Here is a 22,497-nt window from a genome sequence, read left to right as displayed (position 1 = left end):
ATCTTGTTGTCCAGGACTGTACTTTCAAGTTCTGTGTTCTGGGAACCCTTCAGTTCTGGGCTGATCAGGGGCAATTGATAACCCTCACACAACACTATCTCATTTTATTTCTTATCCCTTAACCCTTGGTGTGAAGTTCAGAGCTGAAACATACCAGGGTAGAAAATTAGGTGCAAGTCAAGATTTTTAAAATTTTGCTTAATATTAAAAAATGGTGTTTATTTCTGAAATGCAGAGAATCATTAGAAGCTATTTTGAAATTCATACTCCAATAAACTGGAAAATCTAGAAGACATTAATAAATTTCTAAAGACCTATGACCTTCCCAATTGAAGCAAGAAGATACAGAAACCTAAACAGATCAAAACCAACCAGTGAAACTGAAATAGCAATTAAAAGCCTTCTAATAAAGAAAAACCCAGGACCAGATGAATTCTCAACTGAGTTCTACCAGACCTTTAAAGAAGAACAAATTATTCCATGAAATTGAAAGGGAGGGAACACTACCCAAAACATCTGTAAAGCCACCTTAACCAGACAAAGACACATCAAGGAAAGGAAACTACAGATTAATATCCCTGATGAACATAGATGCAAAATTCTTAATAAAGTATTAATAAACTGCATTAAAAAATACCTCAAGATAATTTACCATAATCAAGTTGGTTTCATCCTAGGGAAGCAGGGTTGGTTCAGCATGTACAAATCATTAAATGTATTCCACCATGTAACTAGCATTAAGGACAAGAATCCTATGATTATCTCAATAAAAGCGAAAAGACCCATGATAAAATCCAGCACCCATTTGTGTTATAAACACTGGAGAAACTAGGATTAGAAGGAACTTACCTCAACATTATAAAGGCTGTATATGAGAGACCCAAAGCCAATATCATATTAAATGGAGAAAAACTGAAAGCATTTCCTCTAAAAACAGGAACAAGACAAGGATGTACTCTCTCACCATTTCTATTTAGTATAGCTCTCAAAACTCTAGCAAGAGCAATCAGGCAAGAGAAGAAATTTAATGGATACAAGTAGAAAAAGAAGTCATCAACTATCCCTGTTTGCTGATGGCATCCTATATCAAGAAGACCCAGAAAACTCTACCAGAAGACTTCTAGATCTGAGAAACAAATTCAGCAAAATAGCAGTGTAGAAGACCAATATTCATAAATGCATATCTCTCCTATACTCAATTGTAATTTTTCAGAGAAATCAGGAAACCATCCCATTCACAATAACCTCACAAAATTTATTGGAAATTAATCTAAGAAGGTGAAAGATATCTGTAATGAAAATTCTAGAACATCAAAGAAAGAAATTGAAGAAGACCTCAGAATTTGGAAAGACCTCCCCTACTCTTGGATAGGCAAAATTAATATTGTCAAAATGTCCATATTACCAAAATTTATATACAGATTCAATGCAATTCCCATCAAAATGCCAATAACATTCTTCACAGAACAAAGAAAAATAGTTCTAAAATTCATTTGGAAGAATAAGTGACCTAGAATAGCCAAACCAACCCTGAGCAAGAAGAGTGATGCAGGAAGCATCATAATACCTGATCTCAAATTATACTGCAGAGGTATAGTAACAAAAACAGCATGGTATTGGCATCAAAATATGTAAATGTATGACTACACAAATGGTATGCCTTACTTCATGTACAGAGAAACAGTATGTATCCCATTTGTGTACAATAAAATAAATTTTAAAAAAATAGACATGAAGACCAAAGGAATAGAAGACAAAGAGACGAGCCCATGAAGTCATCTGATACTTGACAAAGGTGCCAAAGATATGTTTTGAAGAAAAGATAGCCTTTTAAGCAAATGGTACAGAGAAAACTGGATATCCACATATGGAAGAATGAAGCTGGATCCCTAACTCTGATCCTACACAAACATCAAATAAAAATGGATCCAAGACTTGAAAATTAAACCAGAAATTTTTCAGCTGCTAGAAGAAAACATAGGGTCAGCACTCCAGCATATTGGTGTAGGCACTGACTTTCTTAATAAGATCCTTAAAGCTCAATAAATAAATACAAGAATCAATAAGTGGGATATCATCAAATTAAAGAGCTTTTACACACCAAAGGAAACAAGAGCATAAAAAACCTACAGAATGGGAGAAAATCTTTGCCAGCTTCTCCTCTGATAGGGGATTAATATCCATAATACATAAAGAACTCAAGATCTTACCACCAAAAATTAAATAAGCCAATTAATAAATGGGCAAAAGAATTAAACAGACATTTATCAAAAGAAAACCACAAATGGTTAACAAATACATGAAAAAATGTTGCATCTCTAGCAATCAGGGAAATACAGATCAAAACTACACTAAGATTTCATCTCATTCCAGTCAGAATGACAGTTATCAAGAATACAATAATAATAAATGCTAGTGAGGATATTAGGGAAAAAATAACACTCATACACTGTTGGTGGAACTGCAAAATAGTATAAACCCTATGGAAAGCAGTGTGGAAATTCCTCAGAAAACTAGGAATGAACCGCCATATGATCCAGCTATCCCACTCCTTAGTATTTATCCAAAGAGTTTAAATCAGCATCTACAGGAGGACAGCCACCTGACTGTTTATAGCAGCACAATTTACAATAGCCAAATTATGGAATCAGTCCAGATGCCCATCAATAGATGCACACATTAAGAAAATGTGGTATATACACCCAGTGGAGTTTTACTCAGCCATGAAGAAGAATGAAATTATGGCATTTGCCAGCAAATGGATGGAGATGTAGAACACCATACTAAGTGAAATAAGCCATATTGAGAAAATCAAAGGTTGAATGTTTTCTCTTATGTGGAAGCTAGAGTAAATAAGGAAAAGAAGGTGAATGTGTGTGTGTGTGGGGGGGGTGTAATATCATGCATATAAAGGGAAAGTGAAGAAAGGAGATAGGGAGTGAAGAGAAGTGGGAAAGGAGAGGAAAGGTGGAATAAATTTAACAAAATCACATATGTGCATATATAACTATATCACAGGGAATTTCACCTATAGGTATGGATGGAAAGCACCAATCTAGGATGGATGAATGGATGAGCAAAGGGAGGATTAGTGGAGTGGGTGGAGTTGGGGAGGAACCTGCACTGAAATGAACTGGGTCATATTCCATGCATGTATGATTTGTCAGGATGAACCCAGCTACTATGAATAACTATAATGCTCTTAGAAAAACAGTATTCTTATATTGTGATTCTTCTGTATGCAATGATTCAAAATAGCTTTGTCAGAATGTAGAGAAATAATGCATGCTGTCATGTTTCTGTGAATGTTTTCTCAGGTATATAAAGCATATGAAGATTGACAATACCCACTAAAGGAGATGTGAGTGTGAATGAAATGGTTAGAAAATTCATTCACATCTTGTCTAATATTATATATTATTTGAAGTTTTTTAAATAAGAATTATGTATTGTGTTAATAAGTGGAGTAATTTTTTGAAGCTCTTATTGCAGCATTTTAAAATATTACTCATACATTTAGACAATCAGCATATTTAAAAAATTAAAGAATGAGGCAAAATTTTATTCCACAAAGCAACAGAAGCTTCAGTATATACATCTGTCTTATGGCAAGTTAGGGGAAGGAAGATGAAGGGTGTTGTTTGAAAGAGATGGTGAAAGGAGAGAAATCAGAGACAGGAGGAAGAAAAAGAAGATTAAATAGGAGAAAATAAAAGTAGAGAAACTCTTGATACTTTTTGAGTAGATTTAGTAAGTTAGGCTTGATTTCTAAGTTCTGGTTGGTAGAGAGGAATAAAACAGATGTAAGATATTTGGATTTGCATAAATGATTTTTATTTTAAGAAAAGTTCAACCGTATATTTAGGGTTTATTCAGTTTTCTGTAGACAAGGAAAGACTTGCCTTTCTAAAAAGTGTGATATACTCGAATGTGTATTGAATATTTACTCAGTTGAGTAGCACATGACTAAAAAAGGATGTACAACTGTTCTGATCTTTGCTTCATTGAACACAGTTTGCTTACCTATACTGAGTGTCTGCTCAATAAGACATTTGATAATATGTCATCAAGTATGATGTCTTTATATTTTATATGATTGGTATAAACTGTTCATGTCCTTATGTAGAGGGCTCTTTTAAATTTAATATTGACTTCAGATTTCAGGTAAACATCTTGAAATGTCATCACATTAAGGAGTAAAATAAACACCTCCCTTAAAAAAACTTAATTATCATTCATCCTGCTAATATATTTTTCAGATTTTGTGTACTACTACTGTATGAGGATTTATGTTCACAGTTTAAAACTCATATTTCTTTGTGTGATTGTTTTAGTCAGCTTTTTCACCATTGTGACCAAAAGGCCTGACAAGAACAATTTTGGAAGAGAAAAAGTTTATTTGGGGCTTACTATTTTGGAGGTCTCAGTCCATAGATGGCTGCCTCCATTGCTCTGAGCCCAAAGTGAGGCAGAACATTATGGTAAAAGAATGTAGAGTAGGAAAGCAGCTCAAGACCTGACAATCAGGAAGCAGAGAGTTCTCCTCACCACTGACAAATATCAACCCCAAAGATATCCCCACCTCCAGTAATTTACTTCCTCCAGCCATTACCTCCCTGCCTGTAGTTACCACACAGTTAATTGATTAGCTGATTAATTCACTGATTAGGTAAAGGCTCTCATGACCCAATCATTTCACCTCTGGACTTACTTGCATTGTCTTGCATATGAGCCTTTGGGGGATAAGTCAGATCTAAACCATAATAATGATGATAATCATAGTTTGAGTTAAAGTTGAAGGGGAAATTGGTCAGTTATATTATTATTTTTAGTTGTGTTGGATTCATACTCCTGCCCCCCTTGCATTTTATAATTTTCAGTTGAGGCATATAGTCCTTGCTAGTTGGTTAAATCTTTAAGACCCTCTTTCGTGTTTTTGAGTTAATGGATAAAAAGAGATTCAAACTTTATATTAATGCTACATATTTTTATTAGCTATTGAATGTTTCACTTTGACATTCTTCTTATGTTTAAAAGGATTGGTATTTCTTTATTACAAAAAAAAAATGAAAAAAAGGATATCACCTTAACTTACAAAATAAGATTTAGGTTTGATTTACAGCCACCACCAAAAAACATTTCTGTGTAAGTGAAGAGTTTGTAATAGCGATAAATTGCCAAGAGAAATTGTTGAAACCCATTTGTATGTATCCAGAAGATGCATGTCTCTTTGGGATTGTTTAAATCACCTTTATTAAAAAAAAAAAAAGATTAATATTTTCTTTGAAAAGTTGATTAGACCTTAAAACTGTACCACTCTTTCCATTGGTTTAAAAATCAATACTTTTGTCATCGTGAAGTGTTTGAAAAAGTGTTTCTTTTTACTTATGAAGGAACAGTGTAAGTACTGAAAGTTCTATTAACTGCTACTATGTTCTTTCCAAAATACTCTATTCAATAATTTTTCAAGATTGTATTTTCCTATTATTGAAGTCTATAAAATCATTTATGTCTATTTCTTAATACCCAGTTGGAGAATTTGATGTTGGACAAAGATGGACACATAAAAATTACAGATTTCGGCCTTTGCAAAGAAGGGATCACAGATGCAGCCACTATGAAGACATTCTGTGGTACTCCAGAATATCTGGCACCAGAGGTAGGCTTAAGTTCCATTCATAGGAAAAATAACATTGATAGAAAGTTTCATAAAGGAAACTATGTAGATTTTTTTTTTTAATTCTTAAAAATTATAGTACTTCTTTTACCTGGATGTCAACTGAATCAAATGTATTTTGCTTTATGTTTAAAATGAGATATTTTAGGGTCAAGATTTTATAAAAATTAAGTTTATCAGCACAAATGCCCTAAATAAATTGGATTAAATCAATTTTATTTCTTGGCTATGCATTTATTAATTCATTTTGGTTCATTTACCACAATATTGAAATTGAAGGACTTAAGCAAGAATGTTTAACAGTTTCATAATCCATCTTGGATTTTACTTAAAACAAAAAATTATAGTGATTATTGGATTTGTAGTATTTTGAATTTTCATACTTAACCACTAGAAATTACTGGGAAAGCTAGTGAAAATTACTACCTACATTGGAGTTCATGTCAATAGGAACTCCAAACTGCTGACTTCCTTGTGCTAAGGGTTCCACAATAATTTCGTCAGTTTATTCAAATATTTATTAGGTATTTTCTGGGTAATATGGTTACAGGAACAAGACAAGAATCTTACTCTCTTACTTGTAATGGAGAGAGACAGAATAAAAATAAATAAATAAGTTCCATAAAAAGAAAAAAAAAAGGCAAGATAAGGGAAAAAATGTGGTGTAATATGGTAGCTATTGAAGATGTCCTCCAGTTGCTATTGCTGTATAACAAACTCCCCCAATACTGGTTGGTGAAAAAAGCAATTTATGTGATCATGAATTTTTCTGAATCAGGAACGCAGAGCAGATCAGCAAGGATTCTTCTTCACTTGTATAGGTGGCCTCAGCCTAGACTCTGGCTAGGGACTAGAATCACCTAGAAGTGTATTCAGTCGTATATCTGACAGTGCTTCTGTGTCAACTCTCACCTTTTAGGGCTATTGATATATAGCCCCTTCATGTGGGGTCAGAGTGTTTTGACTCTTGAGTTCTAACAGAGGATATCCTAGTAACAAGTTAGGAAGCTGCCTTGCTCTTCATTTATTTATTTTGTTTATACCTAACAAACCATCAGAAGTTTTAACTTTTCAAAAGTGTATTTTTGAAATATCTTTTCTGTAATTGGAATGAAATTCACATATTGTAATATTTGTTCTTTTAAAGTATGATTCAGTGGCCTTTTTTAAAAAAAACTGTTTACATAGTTGTACAACAATTACTGCTGTCTAATTCCAGAATATTTTCGTCACCCCAAAAGAAACCTCTTATACTCATCAGCTCTCCATTCTTCCTTTCCCTCAGGCAATCACTAATCTACTTTCTGTCACTATTGAGTCACCTATTCTGGACATTATATATAAATGAAATTGTATAGTATTGATTCTTATGTGTCTGACTTCTTTCACTTAGCAAATTGTTTTCAAGGTTCGTCCACGTTGTAGTGTGTTACTGACACTTTGTTCCTTCTTATGACTACTATTGCATGACTATAATACATATTGTGAATTATTAATTCAGCAGTTGACAGATTTTGAGTTTTTTTCTAATTTTTTACTATTATAGTAATGTGGCTAGGAATATTCTCCTTTTTATGGCCTTGTTGTAGAACTTACACAACATCATTTCTGTCGTGCTTATTCCTTGAAGCAGTTGTAGCCTGTATAGATTTCAAGTCTAGAGACATTGACACTACTTTCCATTATAAAGGATCATATGAGATGGAAGATATTGTTCCAAGCCATCTTTGGAAAATAAAATCTTCCACAGATTGGATGATCAGGGAAAATGATGTTTGCTCAGAGATCTAAATAAGGAAGAGGCAGCCTTTGCAGAGATACAGGGGAATAGCTTTGCAGAGAGAGCAGCTAGTATGAAAATCCCGAGGTAAGAACAGTTCAATTTTCCCCTCAAACACCAAGTTAGTGTGGCTAGAGCCAATTACAGAGGTGTTAATCTTTGATGGTCAGAATTTCTATTTATTGAGCATCTACTATGTGCCACATTCTGTATACTTGCATTACAACTATCACTTAATTTGACTAACCTTTTATGATACATAGCAAAACTGTTTTTTTTAAAGGTGAGGGAAAAGAATCCATTTTTTTTTTTAATGTAACCTGTGCACACTGGGAGGTGGTATAGGTATAATCAGGATTCTAACTAGGTTTGACCAGAAAGACCACTTTTACTTTCTTTACTCTGTGCTTAATAACCCAAGAAAAATCACAATTTCAAGGCTACTTACAGATATAATTTTTAAAATAGATGCTTTGTAAGTTTTCGACAAGACAGGGTAAAATAGGAAGTAGAATTAAGTTTACAGTGATGCTGGCATGACTATATCATATTTACATATGATATAGAGAAGATAGATATGGCAACTCATGCTGGTTTATCAAATTTACATTTCAAAAATATTGGGGAATTAAATTTACATTTAAAAAATGTTGAGTTATTGTAAATAGTGCTGACATTTAAACAATTTCCAACTATTCTTACTAAAAGTACTGTTTTCTTTGTTACAAAGTCTGAAGTTTAAGATCATATATTTTTGTAGTTGAATTAGGTAAAATTTTAGAAAGACTGTTCTTTGTTTATTCAAAGACAAGATCATATTTTCTAGAATAGGATTGTTTTTGTGAATGTTATGAAAACAAATTCTTTGTTTCTGTGGCGCTCAATTACCCTTGCTATACATTTGCCATGAATGATGATACCCCATATTTAGAATACCAAAATTAGTTGTGTCACAATTAGGAGAAATTATTTCTGAAGAAGATAAATGTGTCTCATTTCAGAAGTGCATGATCTAGTAAGAACAAAGATGCTGTTTTCTATGCAAGTGTCATCAAGTGAAGAACAAAACCAAGAGTTTAATACAAGAAGGGTTCAATTGTTCTAAACAGAAAGTTTACAATTCATTTCTTGTGAATTGTAAGAAAACATTTCTGTCTACCTTTTTGAAAATATAACAAAGGTCTGGCTTTTAAAAGTGGCTTATATAATCATCGATGGTTGATATATGTTGGTTTACAATTAAAATCTCAACATCTTATTTTTGTAGAAGAGTGATGATCATTATAGGTACTGTTTGTGGAGGACAAACTTCAAAACTAATTTCTCATGTAATTTTTAAAAAAAATTTTTTTAGTTGTCGATGGACCTTTGTTTTTTATTTATTTATATGCAGTGCTGAGAATCAAACCCAGTGCCTCACACATGCTGGGCAAGACTGCTACCACTGAGCTCCAACGCCAGCTCTCCTGTAATTTTAATTCTTATATGTTAAATAAATATTTTATCATATACTACATTTTTGTTAAGTCAGAATAATTGGAATGTATTTACATTCATTTGAAAAGTAAAAATTTTATTCCTTAATTCTGTTTTCTAGCATGGACCATTTCACTGAAGAACCACTCAATCATTCGATAAAGAATATTTATTGAATATACATTAGTGTTGCACGTTCTGTTAGGTGATAGAAATACACATACAGTAAGAAAAGGTTTTATTCTCTATGGCTTCCTGTCTACTAAGGTAATAAGATATGGAAAATATCTTGCTGTGCAAGAAAGTAACTGCTTTATTAGTATTACAGTGGAGTGAAAAGGAAAGGAAGGAATGCTTAAGCCTGCTGGGAAGTTCTGGCAGTTTTAAAGGGGAAGCAGGAAGAGAAGATAGGAGGAGGTTGGACACATAGTTAGGAATTGGAATGCAGAGGAGTTCAGATTAGATAATGTTGGTAAGGGAAAGTCACTTGGTGAATTGTAGGAAAGGAGCTAATGTGTTGGAATTCACATGGTCAGTGTTAGGGAGGGCTTAGTAAGAACTGAAATGAGCCTTTTCCTCTTATTTTCAGATGAAGTCTCTTAACTTTTTTGAACCTTGAAATTTCTAGTATATACCATTATTAATCCTAGTTTTTTCTTGATAATAATGTAAGTAGTATCCATGTTTCAGATTCGGAACACATTCTTGAATCTCTTGTGAATGACTTCATGGTCAGTATTTTCCCTTCTTGCTGCAACCTCTGTTTCATTTAGCATTGGTATTCCTTTCTTTACCTTTTAAATTGTTTTAATCTGGTAGAAATGATTTGCTGTATACAGGTAAATGAAGCTATTTCAAAGATACTTCAAAAAGAGTGTTAGAATCAGTTCCAAGCCAGTTTGTTAAATGTTTTATATGTCAGACTCAACATTGTAAATAAACTTAAGTTTTAAATGAACTCAACTTGCTTCTGTGTCAAAGACCACTAGAAAAGTCCTATGATATAAGTATGCTCTTTGTTGAAGAAAAGAGTATTTTTTAAAATGTATTATTCTCTTAAGCTCTTTCAATGAAGAATGGGGCTTATCATACAATTTCCAACTTGGGAAGCATTGTTTTTGTTGTTGTTGTTAGAGAAAAATATTAGGAATTGTTTTGGTTATTAGTTTTTTTAAGAGGTTACAGAGATTCAGTCCTTGGAGGCATATAAACTATGCATTTAGTATGGAATATTTCTAAAAATGCATTTATATGTATAATGAGAATGTTTTTACTCTTATGTTAGAATGAAATAAAACTGGTTCTGTAATAAATCAGGGGTCATAAAATATCTTCAGGAGTTTTTGTTTTTTATAATCTATACTGTATATTCACACCTAGAAATTATAAAAGAAATTAGAATCATATATAGACTCTTACTGTTAAATTTTATTATTTGGTTTGGCTCCTATTGAATCCAAACCATTTTATGCAGTGCTAATTATTTAGAGTCTCAGTTTTGCTCTTGAGTTAGCAGTACCTGATCAACTTTCCAACTGTAAAACAGTTTGAAAATCAAATGTAGCTTACATGCAAGACCCAACAAAATTAAAAGTGTTAAGTACGTTTTGGCAGTTCACTTTTATTATGCCCAGTCCTCAAATGTACCAGCAGATAATCATCTGAATGTTAGTTATTTTTCACATGCTTATGTGATCACACAAAAAGTACATGCTAAAAAGAAGCAGATGGTGACAGATGGGGAAGGTTGAATAGGTGGTTTTGGAAACCTAGAGAAATGCACTTCTGTAATAGTGTAAAAATAAAAATTATTTGATATCAAGTTAGAACTAACAAAAGATTGTGAAAATGACTAGATTGTTGGGAAATATATAATATCTAGCTGTGGTTACTTATATTAAGAGGAAAATACATAATTTGTCTAAGTGCAAAATGATTTTTTCCAGTGACTGAAAATATAATTTTTGATACATTCTTTTTTAGTTTTCAGAGCTCCAGTTTTAGAAAGCATTCACTTGGCCTTTATTGTATTCATTTTTCTTTTAAACCTGTTTAATATCTCATACATAACATTGAAAAGATTTGAAATATGTCAGACTATTTGATACAAAGATTTATTTTATTGTGATAATCATGGCACAATGCAAATTAAATTCTATATAAAAAATTAGAAATACACATTAATTTCTTAAGAAGTTGGCAAAAGAAATAGTAAATGCTAGCATGGAGTAATGCAGGTGGAGGCAGGAAGTTAAAATCTAATTTGATTGAAGTATACTAAGTAGAATTTTACTTATTTATTTTAAATCCAGCACAGAATAAATAGGAAAGGTGTCATTTTGTGGTCTCTTTCAGTAAGATCTTTAGGAAATCTTAGCAGAAATGAATGAAGCTAAAGTTACATAGTTTGCATGTTTCACCTGCAGGTAAAAGTAGTAGTATGCAGTTGCATTTTGATTGTTCTTTGACGCTCTGTATTCCTACAGATTATAAAACTAGTCTTAGAATTTATATGCTTTTGAGAAAACTTATTTACTAGCTTTTTCTAACTCACCTTACATTTTATTTAATTATTAATGATTCATGTTATACCTGTCCTCCTGAGGTACCTTTGAAAACCTTCATCTTCCATTAGTTCTGAAAAGGTATCATCATCAATATTAAGGAGAAAATTAAATTTACTTAATTTCTATAGGAGCACAGCAATTAGTTCAAATAAGAGTTATTTGCTTTATAGTTAGGATTCATATTTAAGAACTCGGTTATATGAGTTGGCTTAATATTTCAATATGTTTAATTTTCTTCTTTGGTGCTATTTTATACTGTTTCTGGGTAACATTAACAAAGTCTTCCCGTTTTATGCTAGAATTGAATATTGTTGAAATGTGAACTACAGTGCAATTAATGCCTCTTGGTGTTCATACAGAGTGGTTGTTACTTATTTAGAGGTCAATTCTTGTAGCAATTTTTTCACATAAACTTCTTTTCAGTGTTTTATAATCTTTGACTTTAATTAAATTAATTATTTAAAGCACAAAGTTTAAATTCTCTGAAGCATGAGAACATATATAAAACTAATGTGAACTGGGAACATTAATGATGACCTATATTATTTTATTATATTTGTTTTTAGTTGAGTTACAGTGACCCAGTTTCTTGGAATCCCGTAATGTATACTGCTTCAGGATAAAAAGGAAGTGTAGAATTCTGTGTGAAGATACATGTAATTGTGATTTGATCACCATTACTGTATTCATTTAGCTTTTCTCTTCTAGAATTTTTGCTGTTTTATTCTGAGTCTGCTTTTTAAAATGCTCTGCAAAAGGATTTGTGTGCACATGCTAGGAGTTGGCTGTAATACTTACAACATTCCAATTCATAGCAACTGGCATCAGGTGATGTCTCTTAAGAATTATTAGAGCAGTTGAGAGATAGTTATTAAATATATTTATGAAGAAAAGATGGAGAAACCTTGGAATTCATAGTTCTTATGAATTGAAAGGTGTACTTCTCTTGAAATTGCAATCAATTTTAAAATCTGATTTAGTCATTATTTTTTAGCAAACTCCTGTGATGTTAAGACTATATAAAGGCCTTTCATAAATGATAATGTATATGAATATATGTTTACTAGTCATAATTTTTTAGCAAATACCTGTAATTTTAAGAATATATAAAGGGCTTTTATAAATGATAATATAAAGAGAGCTGTTTATATATAAGACATACACATACCAATTACCTGAGATTTTAAGGTTACCAGAAAAAAATAAATTTTTTTGAATTAGTGGTAAATTGGTTCATCCAAGTTCGCAGTTTACTTTCACAACATAGGTGTACAGACAGTCTGTTTAGATGTTTAATTTTTTCCCCCATCTGTTCTGTCAGGATTATTGATAGAGCAGTAAGCCACTCCAGGGCATATATGGTCTCCTTATAATTGCTTGCCCTGGGTGCATTGTGTAGCTTGACTAATAAGCGAAAGAGGTATACCTTCAACTCCCAGTATTAGAATGAGTATTTTTTTAAATGCCTATTAGCCAAATATATATTTACATTGTGAACTTTAAATGATGCTCTCATTTTAAAATATATAGTTTGTTATTTAAAATCTTCCTTTTTAATTAGTGATTAAGAACAATCATGGAGTATTTTTTTCCCTTTACAGGATTGTTTTATTAATGGATGTGTCCTCATCAAATATTACCAGAATATTTAAGATTAATTGATACCTGCTATGCCTGTTTGATTTTTAGGTTTATTATAAATGAAAGTAAAGAATTTCTTGACTCCTGGTAGAAAAAATTGAAAACTAAGCCTCATTTCCTATAGTGTGTGCTCTGTTTGAATTTTGATTCAAAGTGACTTCTTATCACTTTTTAACATTTATGTTTAGTGTTCTAAATTCTCACCCTTTATCTGGGCATTTGTGTTAAATACATAAAGTACAGCTGTATCTAAGTACAAAGGACAGTAGGGATAGAAGGATATACCAAATGCCCACATTCATGTTTACACTTTGAGTTTCATTTAAAAGTCAGTCACAAGGGCTGGGGATGTAATTCAGTGTAAGAGTGCTTACCTAGCCTATGCAAGGCTCTGGGTTTCATCCCAGCATCACACACACACACACACACACACACACACACACACTCAGGTCAGTAATATTGATTTTATGGAAAAAAGTAGATATTTTAGATTAATTAGCCAAGTTTTTGCTGGATTATTTCTCTATCACTATGTTTTGATCAATATCTATCTCCAAATTATATGATAAACTATGTTTAATGGAATTGAAATGTTACTGTAATTTTAGAAAGAGAAGCACTGTGAGTTAGGGAGAAAAAAATCTTCTAAAAATAATATGAGAGGCTATTTGAATTCAGAATAATTAATTTGACTTTGGAATTTCCAGACAGTATTTTGTTTTTAAATCATTTAGATTGAAGAAAAAAGATATAATATGAATAATGAGAACATGTTTTATATTATATATCTACATGCAGAATATTATAATCACTCATTTCTTGTGTTTTACCTTATAGCTGTTTGGCAATAGGAATTCAACAGAAATCTTTTTAATTGATAGCAAAGTTTTTTAAGTAGAGAGGGTGAGTGAGTTGTCAGGGGTTTTTCCTCCTCAGCTTTGCTTAAAAGTTTGTATGTCAAGACAATATGTAATATCAGTATTATTCAATACAAAGTGTTAATGGCACACAGTTCTAATCACAGCATCATGTGTCTGCACATCAGTTAAATCATCAAAGTTCAGAAGTAAAACCACTACTTTTGAGAATCGGTATTCATTTTACAAAGCTAAATAAAATTGATTTTATCAAACAGATTGTTTTACAATGCAGTTTTATTTTTCAGTTGCTTATTTCTCTTCAAAAATAAAAGCCCTCTTTTTTTATGCACTCACTTTCCCTTCTGGCTGCAAACCAGGTATTTAAACAAAATAAAGGATTGCCAGTTTTGCCAGCTGGGGATGAGAACCCGGCTGGTGAAATGTGGGTTCGGGAGGCAGTTAATCCAGCTTTTATGCTTTTTATGGTTTTATGAAAAAAGAGGTTAAAAACCACATTTGGCTCCTCTTCTTGTATGCCACTGTTTTGTTGGTGTTGTCAGAATGCAGTTAAAGATTACTTAGATTTAAAATTTTTTTGTTTTGTTTTAAAACCCTGTATCAATTAGATAGAGGCCCACAAATAGAACATTCTACTAATTGGCCATAAGAATAGATCCTTGAATCATCAAAAGTCACTGGTTTTAAGTGATATATACAGCTTTTCCTTTAACTTTAGAACATAAATAGAATTCCTTAGGTTATTTCTTATTATCAGTTTATTCTCAAATTACTCATTTTAAACAAGTAGAAATATGTTTTGGCTAATGATGAAAACTATAATTTGTTCTTTCAGAAAATATTTTCCTTAGTTTGTGATTTACACAAGATTTCTGAAAAAACAACTGGACTTATGTTTGAAACTTACAAAACAGTTCCAACTAGGCTTCTTTAGTTATGAAACAACATTGATCCACTTGAATTAAAAAAATTTTCATGGTATTACAAAAATGCTTACAACTTTTTCTTTAAATTTTATCCTTCATCTTTAAGTACTCTACCAAAGAACCTTGCATAGTATTTATAGGTAACTATAATATAACTGTCAAAAATATTATCCTCAGTGCTGTAAAGTTACTGGTAAATTTTAAATAAAAATCATTCATGTTCAACAATGTATTTAATTCAAGCCAAGAGAATTTGAAACAAAGTACTACTTTGTTTTTATAATTTTTCTCTTAGATCATCAGTTGGTAAGGTTTTTTTTTAAATTAATGAAATTCATGTCTGTGGCTTTCTTGATCTGGTTTTTCTAAAGCTTGAGAGTCCAAGTTAAAGTAAGTTTTAAGATGATTCAAATATAGTTATTTAATAAAATGTCAGTAGTCATATGTAGATGAGGAATATTCTGTTGAATGAGAAACAAATCTGATAAAAAGGTGAAAACAAATTTTATCTGAAGCAGATGGTAGGTTTTCATGTCTGATTTGAACAAGTTGTTCGAACATAACCAAAAGGATATTTTCATATTATTTCTTACTAAATTTATTTTGCATCTAAGGTATTTTGGGAAACAAATGTAAGGATATATACCACCTAGGTATTGAGTTCATAATTTTTGTTTAACAAAAATTTTTGTCAGTTACTGAGGCTTTGTATAGTAAAGTTTATTATAACCCAAACAATAAGCTTTTATATGCAATTCATTAATTAAATATTTTCTGAAACACAGAGGGAACCCCAAGAATTTTTCAAATTTATTTTAGTGGTTGCCATGTTCTGTGCTCCCCATTGTTATATTGTGCTTGTTTAAAACTCCTAGTTTTCACTGCTTTATTTCTGTTACTTACTAAATTCTTTTTCTTTTTAACTTGGTTCTTAAAGCAACAACGGGCAAGGCACATTTTATTGTCTATAATCAGCATAGCCTAACTTTAAGTTATTAAAGTTCACATTAGTGAATTCACGATGAAAAACTAAGTAGACCTAAGAGAAAACACGTAAAAAATGCTAGCTTATGTTTTTCATTTGATCCTTCAAATATATTCATTTACTGGTATTCTTTTTTATGACTTGTCCTGTCCCATTTTTTATACACTGACCATTTTATGGGTGTATGTGTATATGTATGTATATATGTATGCATACAAATATATGGAATATTTCACATATTTGGTGTAATTTATACTTTTCATTTATGCTTCATCATTTTGAGGTCAAGAACTCAGAATAGACTACCTAGGCTTTGAAAGTTGGAATTCATTTTTATGTTAGACTCTTATATTTTATGAAAAATGCTTTGAAAGTTAATGTGTAGTAATTAATCATTTCACTGATTTCACTTTTAGGTGTTAGAAGATAATGACTACGGCCGAGCAGTAGACTGGTGGGGCCTAGGAGTTGTCATGTATGAAATGATGTGTGGAAGGTTACCTTTCTACAACCAGGATCATGAAAAACTCTTTGAACTAATACTAATGGAGGATATTAAGTTTCCTCGAACTCTTCTTCAGATGCAAAATCATTGCTTTCAGGGCTCTTGATAAAGGATCCAAATAAACGGTAAGCCTCAAATAATGCTCTGTGAGTTACTGATGAATGTGTTTAGAGATTGTGATATGGAAATTAATTCATATAAAACTAATTCCAAGAAGCAATGTATTTGCTATATACATCTTCCCACTGAGATACTGACTTATTTTTAACTGCATAATATAGAAAACTCAAAAATTTTCATCAACTCTTTACTCACTTGGAAATTTTATGCAGATTTCTCAAACAAGGATTTTGAGATTTCATTATCCATATTATGAGTAAATAAGTTTTTAATTTCCCTATTGCTTGATCTTGTGGGAATAGGAAGATTCCTTTTCTTCTTCTAGTCCTTTATATTTCTGATGATTTACATTTATAGGGTGGGGGAAAGCCCTGTTTTTATTCTTTCCTCCCACCCCCAACCTATTGTTATTTGAAAATATTTTTTCCATGTGTGGGTGAAAGGATTGATGGCACTGAAAAAAAAATTACACTTGACATACTGTATTTCTGTTTTAATATCAAAGAGTTATAATATCAAAGAGTTCTGTTGTCCTTGCTGCTTTGCTCACAGTATTATTTATTCACACATATATGTTCATTCACATCTTCTATAAATCATCTATTGTTTAATGTTTCTTAATACATGCCTTTATATGCATATACATTCATCCTCACATCTAGATATGTATACTTATCAGTATTTCTCTGAAAGTATTAAATCTTAGGTGTCTGGAGATAGATGATTTCATATGTTGTTGTATTGATCCATAACACTTCATGTAATGTTTTGTTCTACCATTTTATTTAAGATCAATGATCAACATATATTTATTGACAGACTGGATTAATGAGTAAAAGAATAAATGAATCCTAAAATTTGAACTTCGTCTACTTTTTCTAGAAATGGTTTCCATTGCATGCGTCTAGCTTTTAAATTTATAAGGAATGTGGTTTTAACTTCAGCAGAAATGAGCAAACATAGGAGATACCTTTTTGTTGTTCTCTTTTGTGAGGAACCACTCAAAAATTTGTTTGGTAATCTTAAGAACTGAGGTAACTTGTAATTGTAAAGTCATTTTGTTTTCTTTTTCAGGGTATTTTCACAGCTCTGCTCTGCCCTTTTTATAGTACCCTTAGGGTAGATACTATTCACATTTCTATTTGAGTAGAAAATGAAGGTACACGAGAGAGTAAAGTGATTTACCCAGGGTCTCAAGGAAAAATTCATGCAGAACATGAGTAGAAAGCAAGTTTCTTTGTGCCTGTTTGGTGTTTCTTAGATAGATTATTTACAATGTATTCATTTCTTAATTCAGGTTTTGAAATGTATTCCTTTTAATATGGTTATTTCCCAATTACATAGCAATCAGGTATCTGGTGGTAGGTAGAGCTGTGACTCCCATTTTGTATCTTTGGTTTGGGAATCAAATATTTGGCTTGATCTTAAGAAAAATAAACATTTATCTTCTGCTTTTCTGAGTTCTTCAGGCACTTTGGCCACTCTTTCCTTTGTTGTATTTCCTGTAATTGACTGCTAGAACAAAAATTGTATTGTGGTTTTTGTGTCTATATCTCACTTGTTTGTCTATGTCAGCCACCCCTATTCCATGGAGAGCATGTAGTAGGTACTTAAGAACTGTTGAATAAGCGTGAGGTCCATTTCTAGAATGTTAGTGGTCTAATATGCAGTTTCTCTACCCAGAGGTTGGTGGTGTTCTCAAGAGAAGATGCAATATTATGAATCAACCTGGTATTTTCTTCAAGGCCCTCCACTACTTCATTAAAGTATTGGAAACATAAAGGAGAATAAGATAAACAAGTCTCTGCTCTGGAATCTATAGAATGATAAGGGCCACAAAACATATAACAAAATTTATTCAGGCCAACCATGTACAAATTAATATTGTAATTATTAGCTCTGTTTAGGGGATTGGAGAACCTGTGCTGGCTTAGGGAGGAATTGGAGTTTGTAGTGGAATTCAAGCAGAGAAATTTACATGTAAAGTAACTCAGCTAGACTTGCAAATGAACATGGCAGTTGAGAAGTTCGGTGACTTGCATATGGAACATGAGTTGGGTAATACTGGGAGACGAAGCTAATATTTTTGATAAGGACCTGATGTTTCTTAGAAAATACTTCATCTTTATTCAGAAAGGAATGAGAACCCATGGGAGTATTTAAAACGAGATAGCATACATGGATTTGGGTTATGAAAAGGTAATTCTGGCAGTTTTGGGGTGGATGCATTTAGGAAAGTGAGGGGCAGGAAGGCAGAGCAGGTAAGAATGCTTCTGAAATTATCTAGGTAGAAGATGAAATTCTTCCTGAAGTAGTAAAGAGTTTTGTGAATGATTAATAGAAACTACAGGTTGGAGACCCTCTATTCAATACCCAGCAACCCCTCCCTCCAAAAAGGGCAGTTGAAATAGTGAGGAAGTAGACATTGGGCAGATCCCAGGGATGTATTGGAGGTTTCCAGCTAGCATGACTGATTTAAAGAATGTGTGGTTCGACAGACAGAGAGCCCAAGCAAAGGAAGAGGCTTGCTGGGGTGAATGTTGGTATTAATTTGGGGTATAACAAGCCTGAGGTTTTTATATATATTTTATTTATAGAAAATATAGATGGAAATGTCAAGTAAGCAACTGGAAATAATGAAAACAGAACTTAAAAAGAAACATAGTAACTGAGTATATGGGTTTGGGAGGCATGGACATCTAGGAAGTAGCAAAAGGCAAGAAATAGTGGAGAGGACCTAGGACTGAATCCTGGGAAATGCTTTACAGGTAGAAAAAAGATAGAAGGCCAAAGGACCCTGAAAAGTCTTTGTAAACACATTCAGATATTATCATAGCATACCTCTTTATTTTTCCTATTCAGCTACTTTAAATACTGCCTGATTTCCGTCCCCCCCCTGTATTCTTTACTAAACTGCCATCAGTTTGATCAAGTCAACTATCATTTTGCTATTTCTTATTTTCCATTACCTTAGTATCATTCTTTTAGTCCACCTTTGTCATCCTATGGAGAGTTCATCGGAGAAGCATGGTCTCATGTTCCATTCAGTGTACTAAGAAAATGGGAATTCTGTGATGTTCCTAATAGTAAAGAATTCATAGGACCTAAGTATTTAACATTCTAACATTGGAGTTTAATATACTTAGGCATGGATAACTCATATCAAAGCATATTTTGAAGTGTTAAATTGTGTATCAGAGAGCAATTGACCTTGACATTTTACAGTTTACACTTTGAGGAAGTTTATGTTAAAGAATTTCAGCTTCTAAAATGACAGTCTGAGATTGTAATACACTTTTGCATAGTATTCATGACCGTATATATTTTATATATATTTGATAACTGTACTAGCTGTGTCCAAAGTCAAATTGTTGCTAAAGAACTGAGGTTTTACTTCAAAATGAATAACAACAGAAGCTGGATTAAAACCTACAAAATTATTATGATTCTTCAGTCCAGCTCCCATCTCATGTACTATCTCAGGTACACTTCAGATACAAACAGTATCATAAACTATAAACAGTTCAACTTTAAAGAGTAAGTAAACTATAACTAATATAAAAGAACACAATAGAGTTCTGATTTTTTTTCATGCAGACTACTTTGATACATTAAATTCTTTCAGAAACATGTATCTGCTTTTCTGATTGCTTATCCAGAAAGTTAGAAGGCCTTTTGGATAATCCAGTACTGATCTCTGCCTCCCAAGGAACTTTATGTCTCAATGGGTACTGTCATACAGAACTTGAAGTAGAATAAAATAGAATTAGGGCAGGAACCAGAATGCTAAGTATTAACTAAATACAGAATGACCAGGCTGAGGTTCCAGATGTGAACATCACTATTCTGAGATGATTCAATCTAAAAGTCCTGTCTTGGGGTGTGATTTATTTAGAAAACCTATATATATCTGGGAGTAGGAGGTGCACAAGCTTATTTATGGGAACCACTTAATCAAAGATACTCAGATATCAGCTGATTGCTTTATTTTCCATTCTGACAATGTGACAGAAGATCCAATTGTGTGAGTCTTATACCTCATAACCAGAATTTGTTAGATTTATATGATTATTTGATTTCTGTGACCTATTTGGTTTTCTTTCTACATAGTGTTGTGAGGGAATTCCTAAGTACCAGCTGACAAGAACCAATTGTTAACTTTCCAGGAATTGTATGAACTAAATGTTCAAAGCATCCATTCTTTAAAATTAACATAAATTTGCAAATTAAATCAATAATAGCAAAAGCAAAAAGTAATAAGTACTCAAAATCTGTCACTCCTTAATAATTTTTTTACATTTTACTTTTCTGTATTTTTGAAGTTATGTAATATATGGAAATAATGTATAATGGTTTGCTAGTACAGTAGCTTGAAATTAGCCTTGATGGGAATATTCACACTACCAAAACTTGCCAATATTTTAAGTCAGGGTTTGATTCGTTTTGATTATGTAGACCTTAAAAATGATGGAGAAATCTAGTAATAAGAGAAATGCAAATCAAAACTACTCTAAAATTCCATCTCACCCCAATTAGAATGGTGATTATCAAGAACACAAGCAACAATAGGTGTTGGCGAGGATGTGGGGGAAAAGGTACACTCATACATTGCTGGTGGGGTTGCAAATTAGTGCAGCCACTCTGGAAAGCAGTATGGAGATTCCTCAGAAAGCTTGGAATGGAACCACCATTTGACCCAGCTATCCCACTCCTTGGCCTGTATCCAAAGGACTTAAAATCAGCATACTACAGAGATACAGCCACATCAATGTTCATAGCTGCTCAATTCACAATAGCCAGATTGTGGAACCAACCTAGATGTCCTTCAGTTGATGAATGAATAAAGAAACTGTGGTATATATATATATACAGTGGAATATTACTCAGCCATAAAAATGATAAAATTATGGCATTTGCAGGCAAATGGATAAAATTGGAGAATATCATGCTAAGTGAGATAGGCCAATCTCAAAAAAACAAAGGACGAATGATCTCGCTGATAAGTGGATGATGACACATAATGGGGGGGTGGGAGGGGTTAGTGTTAGGGTTAGGGTTAGGTTTAGGGTTAGGTTAGGGAGGGGGGCAAGAATGGAAGAAGGAAGGACTGTATAGAGGGAAAAGAGTGGTGGGAGGGGTGGGGAAGGGAAAAATAACAGAATGAATCAAACAACATTACACTATGTAAATTTATGATTACACAAATGGTATGCCTTTACTCTATGTACAAACAGAGAAACAACATGTATCCCATTTGTTTACAATAAAAAAATGAGAAAAAGCTAACAGTGCAGATTAAGCTTAAAAGTATGTTGTTTCTGTATATATTACATTTCAGATAGCACAGAAATAGTTTAAATATTTTCCACTGTTCTAAAACTATTAACCATTCATTCAATAAGAAGTCATTCACATTACTGACAAGTTTGACAACTGAAGTTTGATGTCTGTAGTATCACCTTCATCCTTGATTTTAACATAAACAATAATATCAATCAATATTTGTATCAGAACTACTCAGAAATCATCCATAGTTGGCTTTTGGAGTTTGGGAGTTCAGCAAAAATTAACAAAAGTTTTTTATGAGAATTCTTTTGGGGAGATACCAGGGGCACTTAACACTGAACCACATAACCCACCCTTTTTACTTTAATTTTTTTTTTTTTTTTGAGACAGGGCCTCACTAAGTTGCTTAGGGCCTTGCTAAGTTGCTGAGATTGGCTTGAACTAGTGAACCTCCTGCCTCAGCCTCCCAAAATGCTGGGATTATAGGCATGCACCAGCATGCCCAGTTTATGAGAATTTTATGACTAATTTACAATAGGAATGTTGTATATTTTAGTATCATTTATAAATTTTGTGCTTCACATCCTTTGTACTATATTTATAATACACTTATTTTTGTATGTGTAAGTTCCCCCAAAGACTTAATTAAATTGTTA

At 32.4% G+C, this 22,497-nt stretch overlaps 1 protein-coding gene across 1 annotated transcript in view; it reads left to right on the top strand.

The window, feature by feature from the left end:
* Positions 1-22,497, top strand: part of Akt3 (AKT serine/threonine kinase 3) — a 294,858-nt gene that overhangs the window by 236,987 nt on the left and 35,374 nt on the right. The window contains 3 exon segments of the mRNA XM_047521463.1: positions 5,531-5,659; positions 16,347-16,500; positions 16,503-16,560. Of these exon segments, the coding sequence (XP_047377419.1) occupies positions 5,531-5,659; positions 16,347-16,500; positions 16,503-16,560 (341 nt within the window).

This window comes from Sciurus carolinensis, chromosome 12 (genome assembly GCF_902686445.1).
Source record: "Sciurus carolinensis chromosome 12, mSciCar1.2, whole genome shotgun sequence".
Taxonomy (NCBI): domain Eukaryota; kingdom Metazoa; phylum Chordata; class Mammalia; order Rodentia; family Sciuridae; genus Sciurus; species Sciurus carolinensis.
The sequence above is the reverse complement of the archived record's forward strand: the minus strand, read 5'-3'. Positions and strand labels throughout refer to the sequence as shown.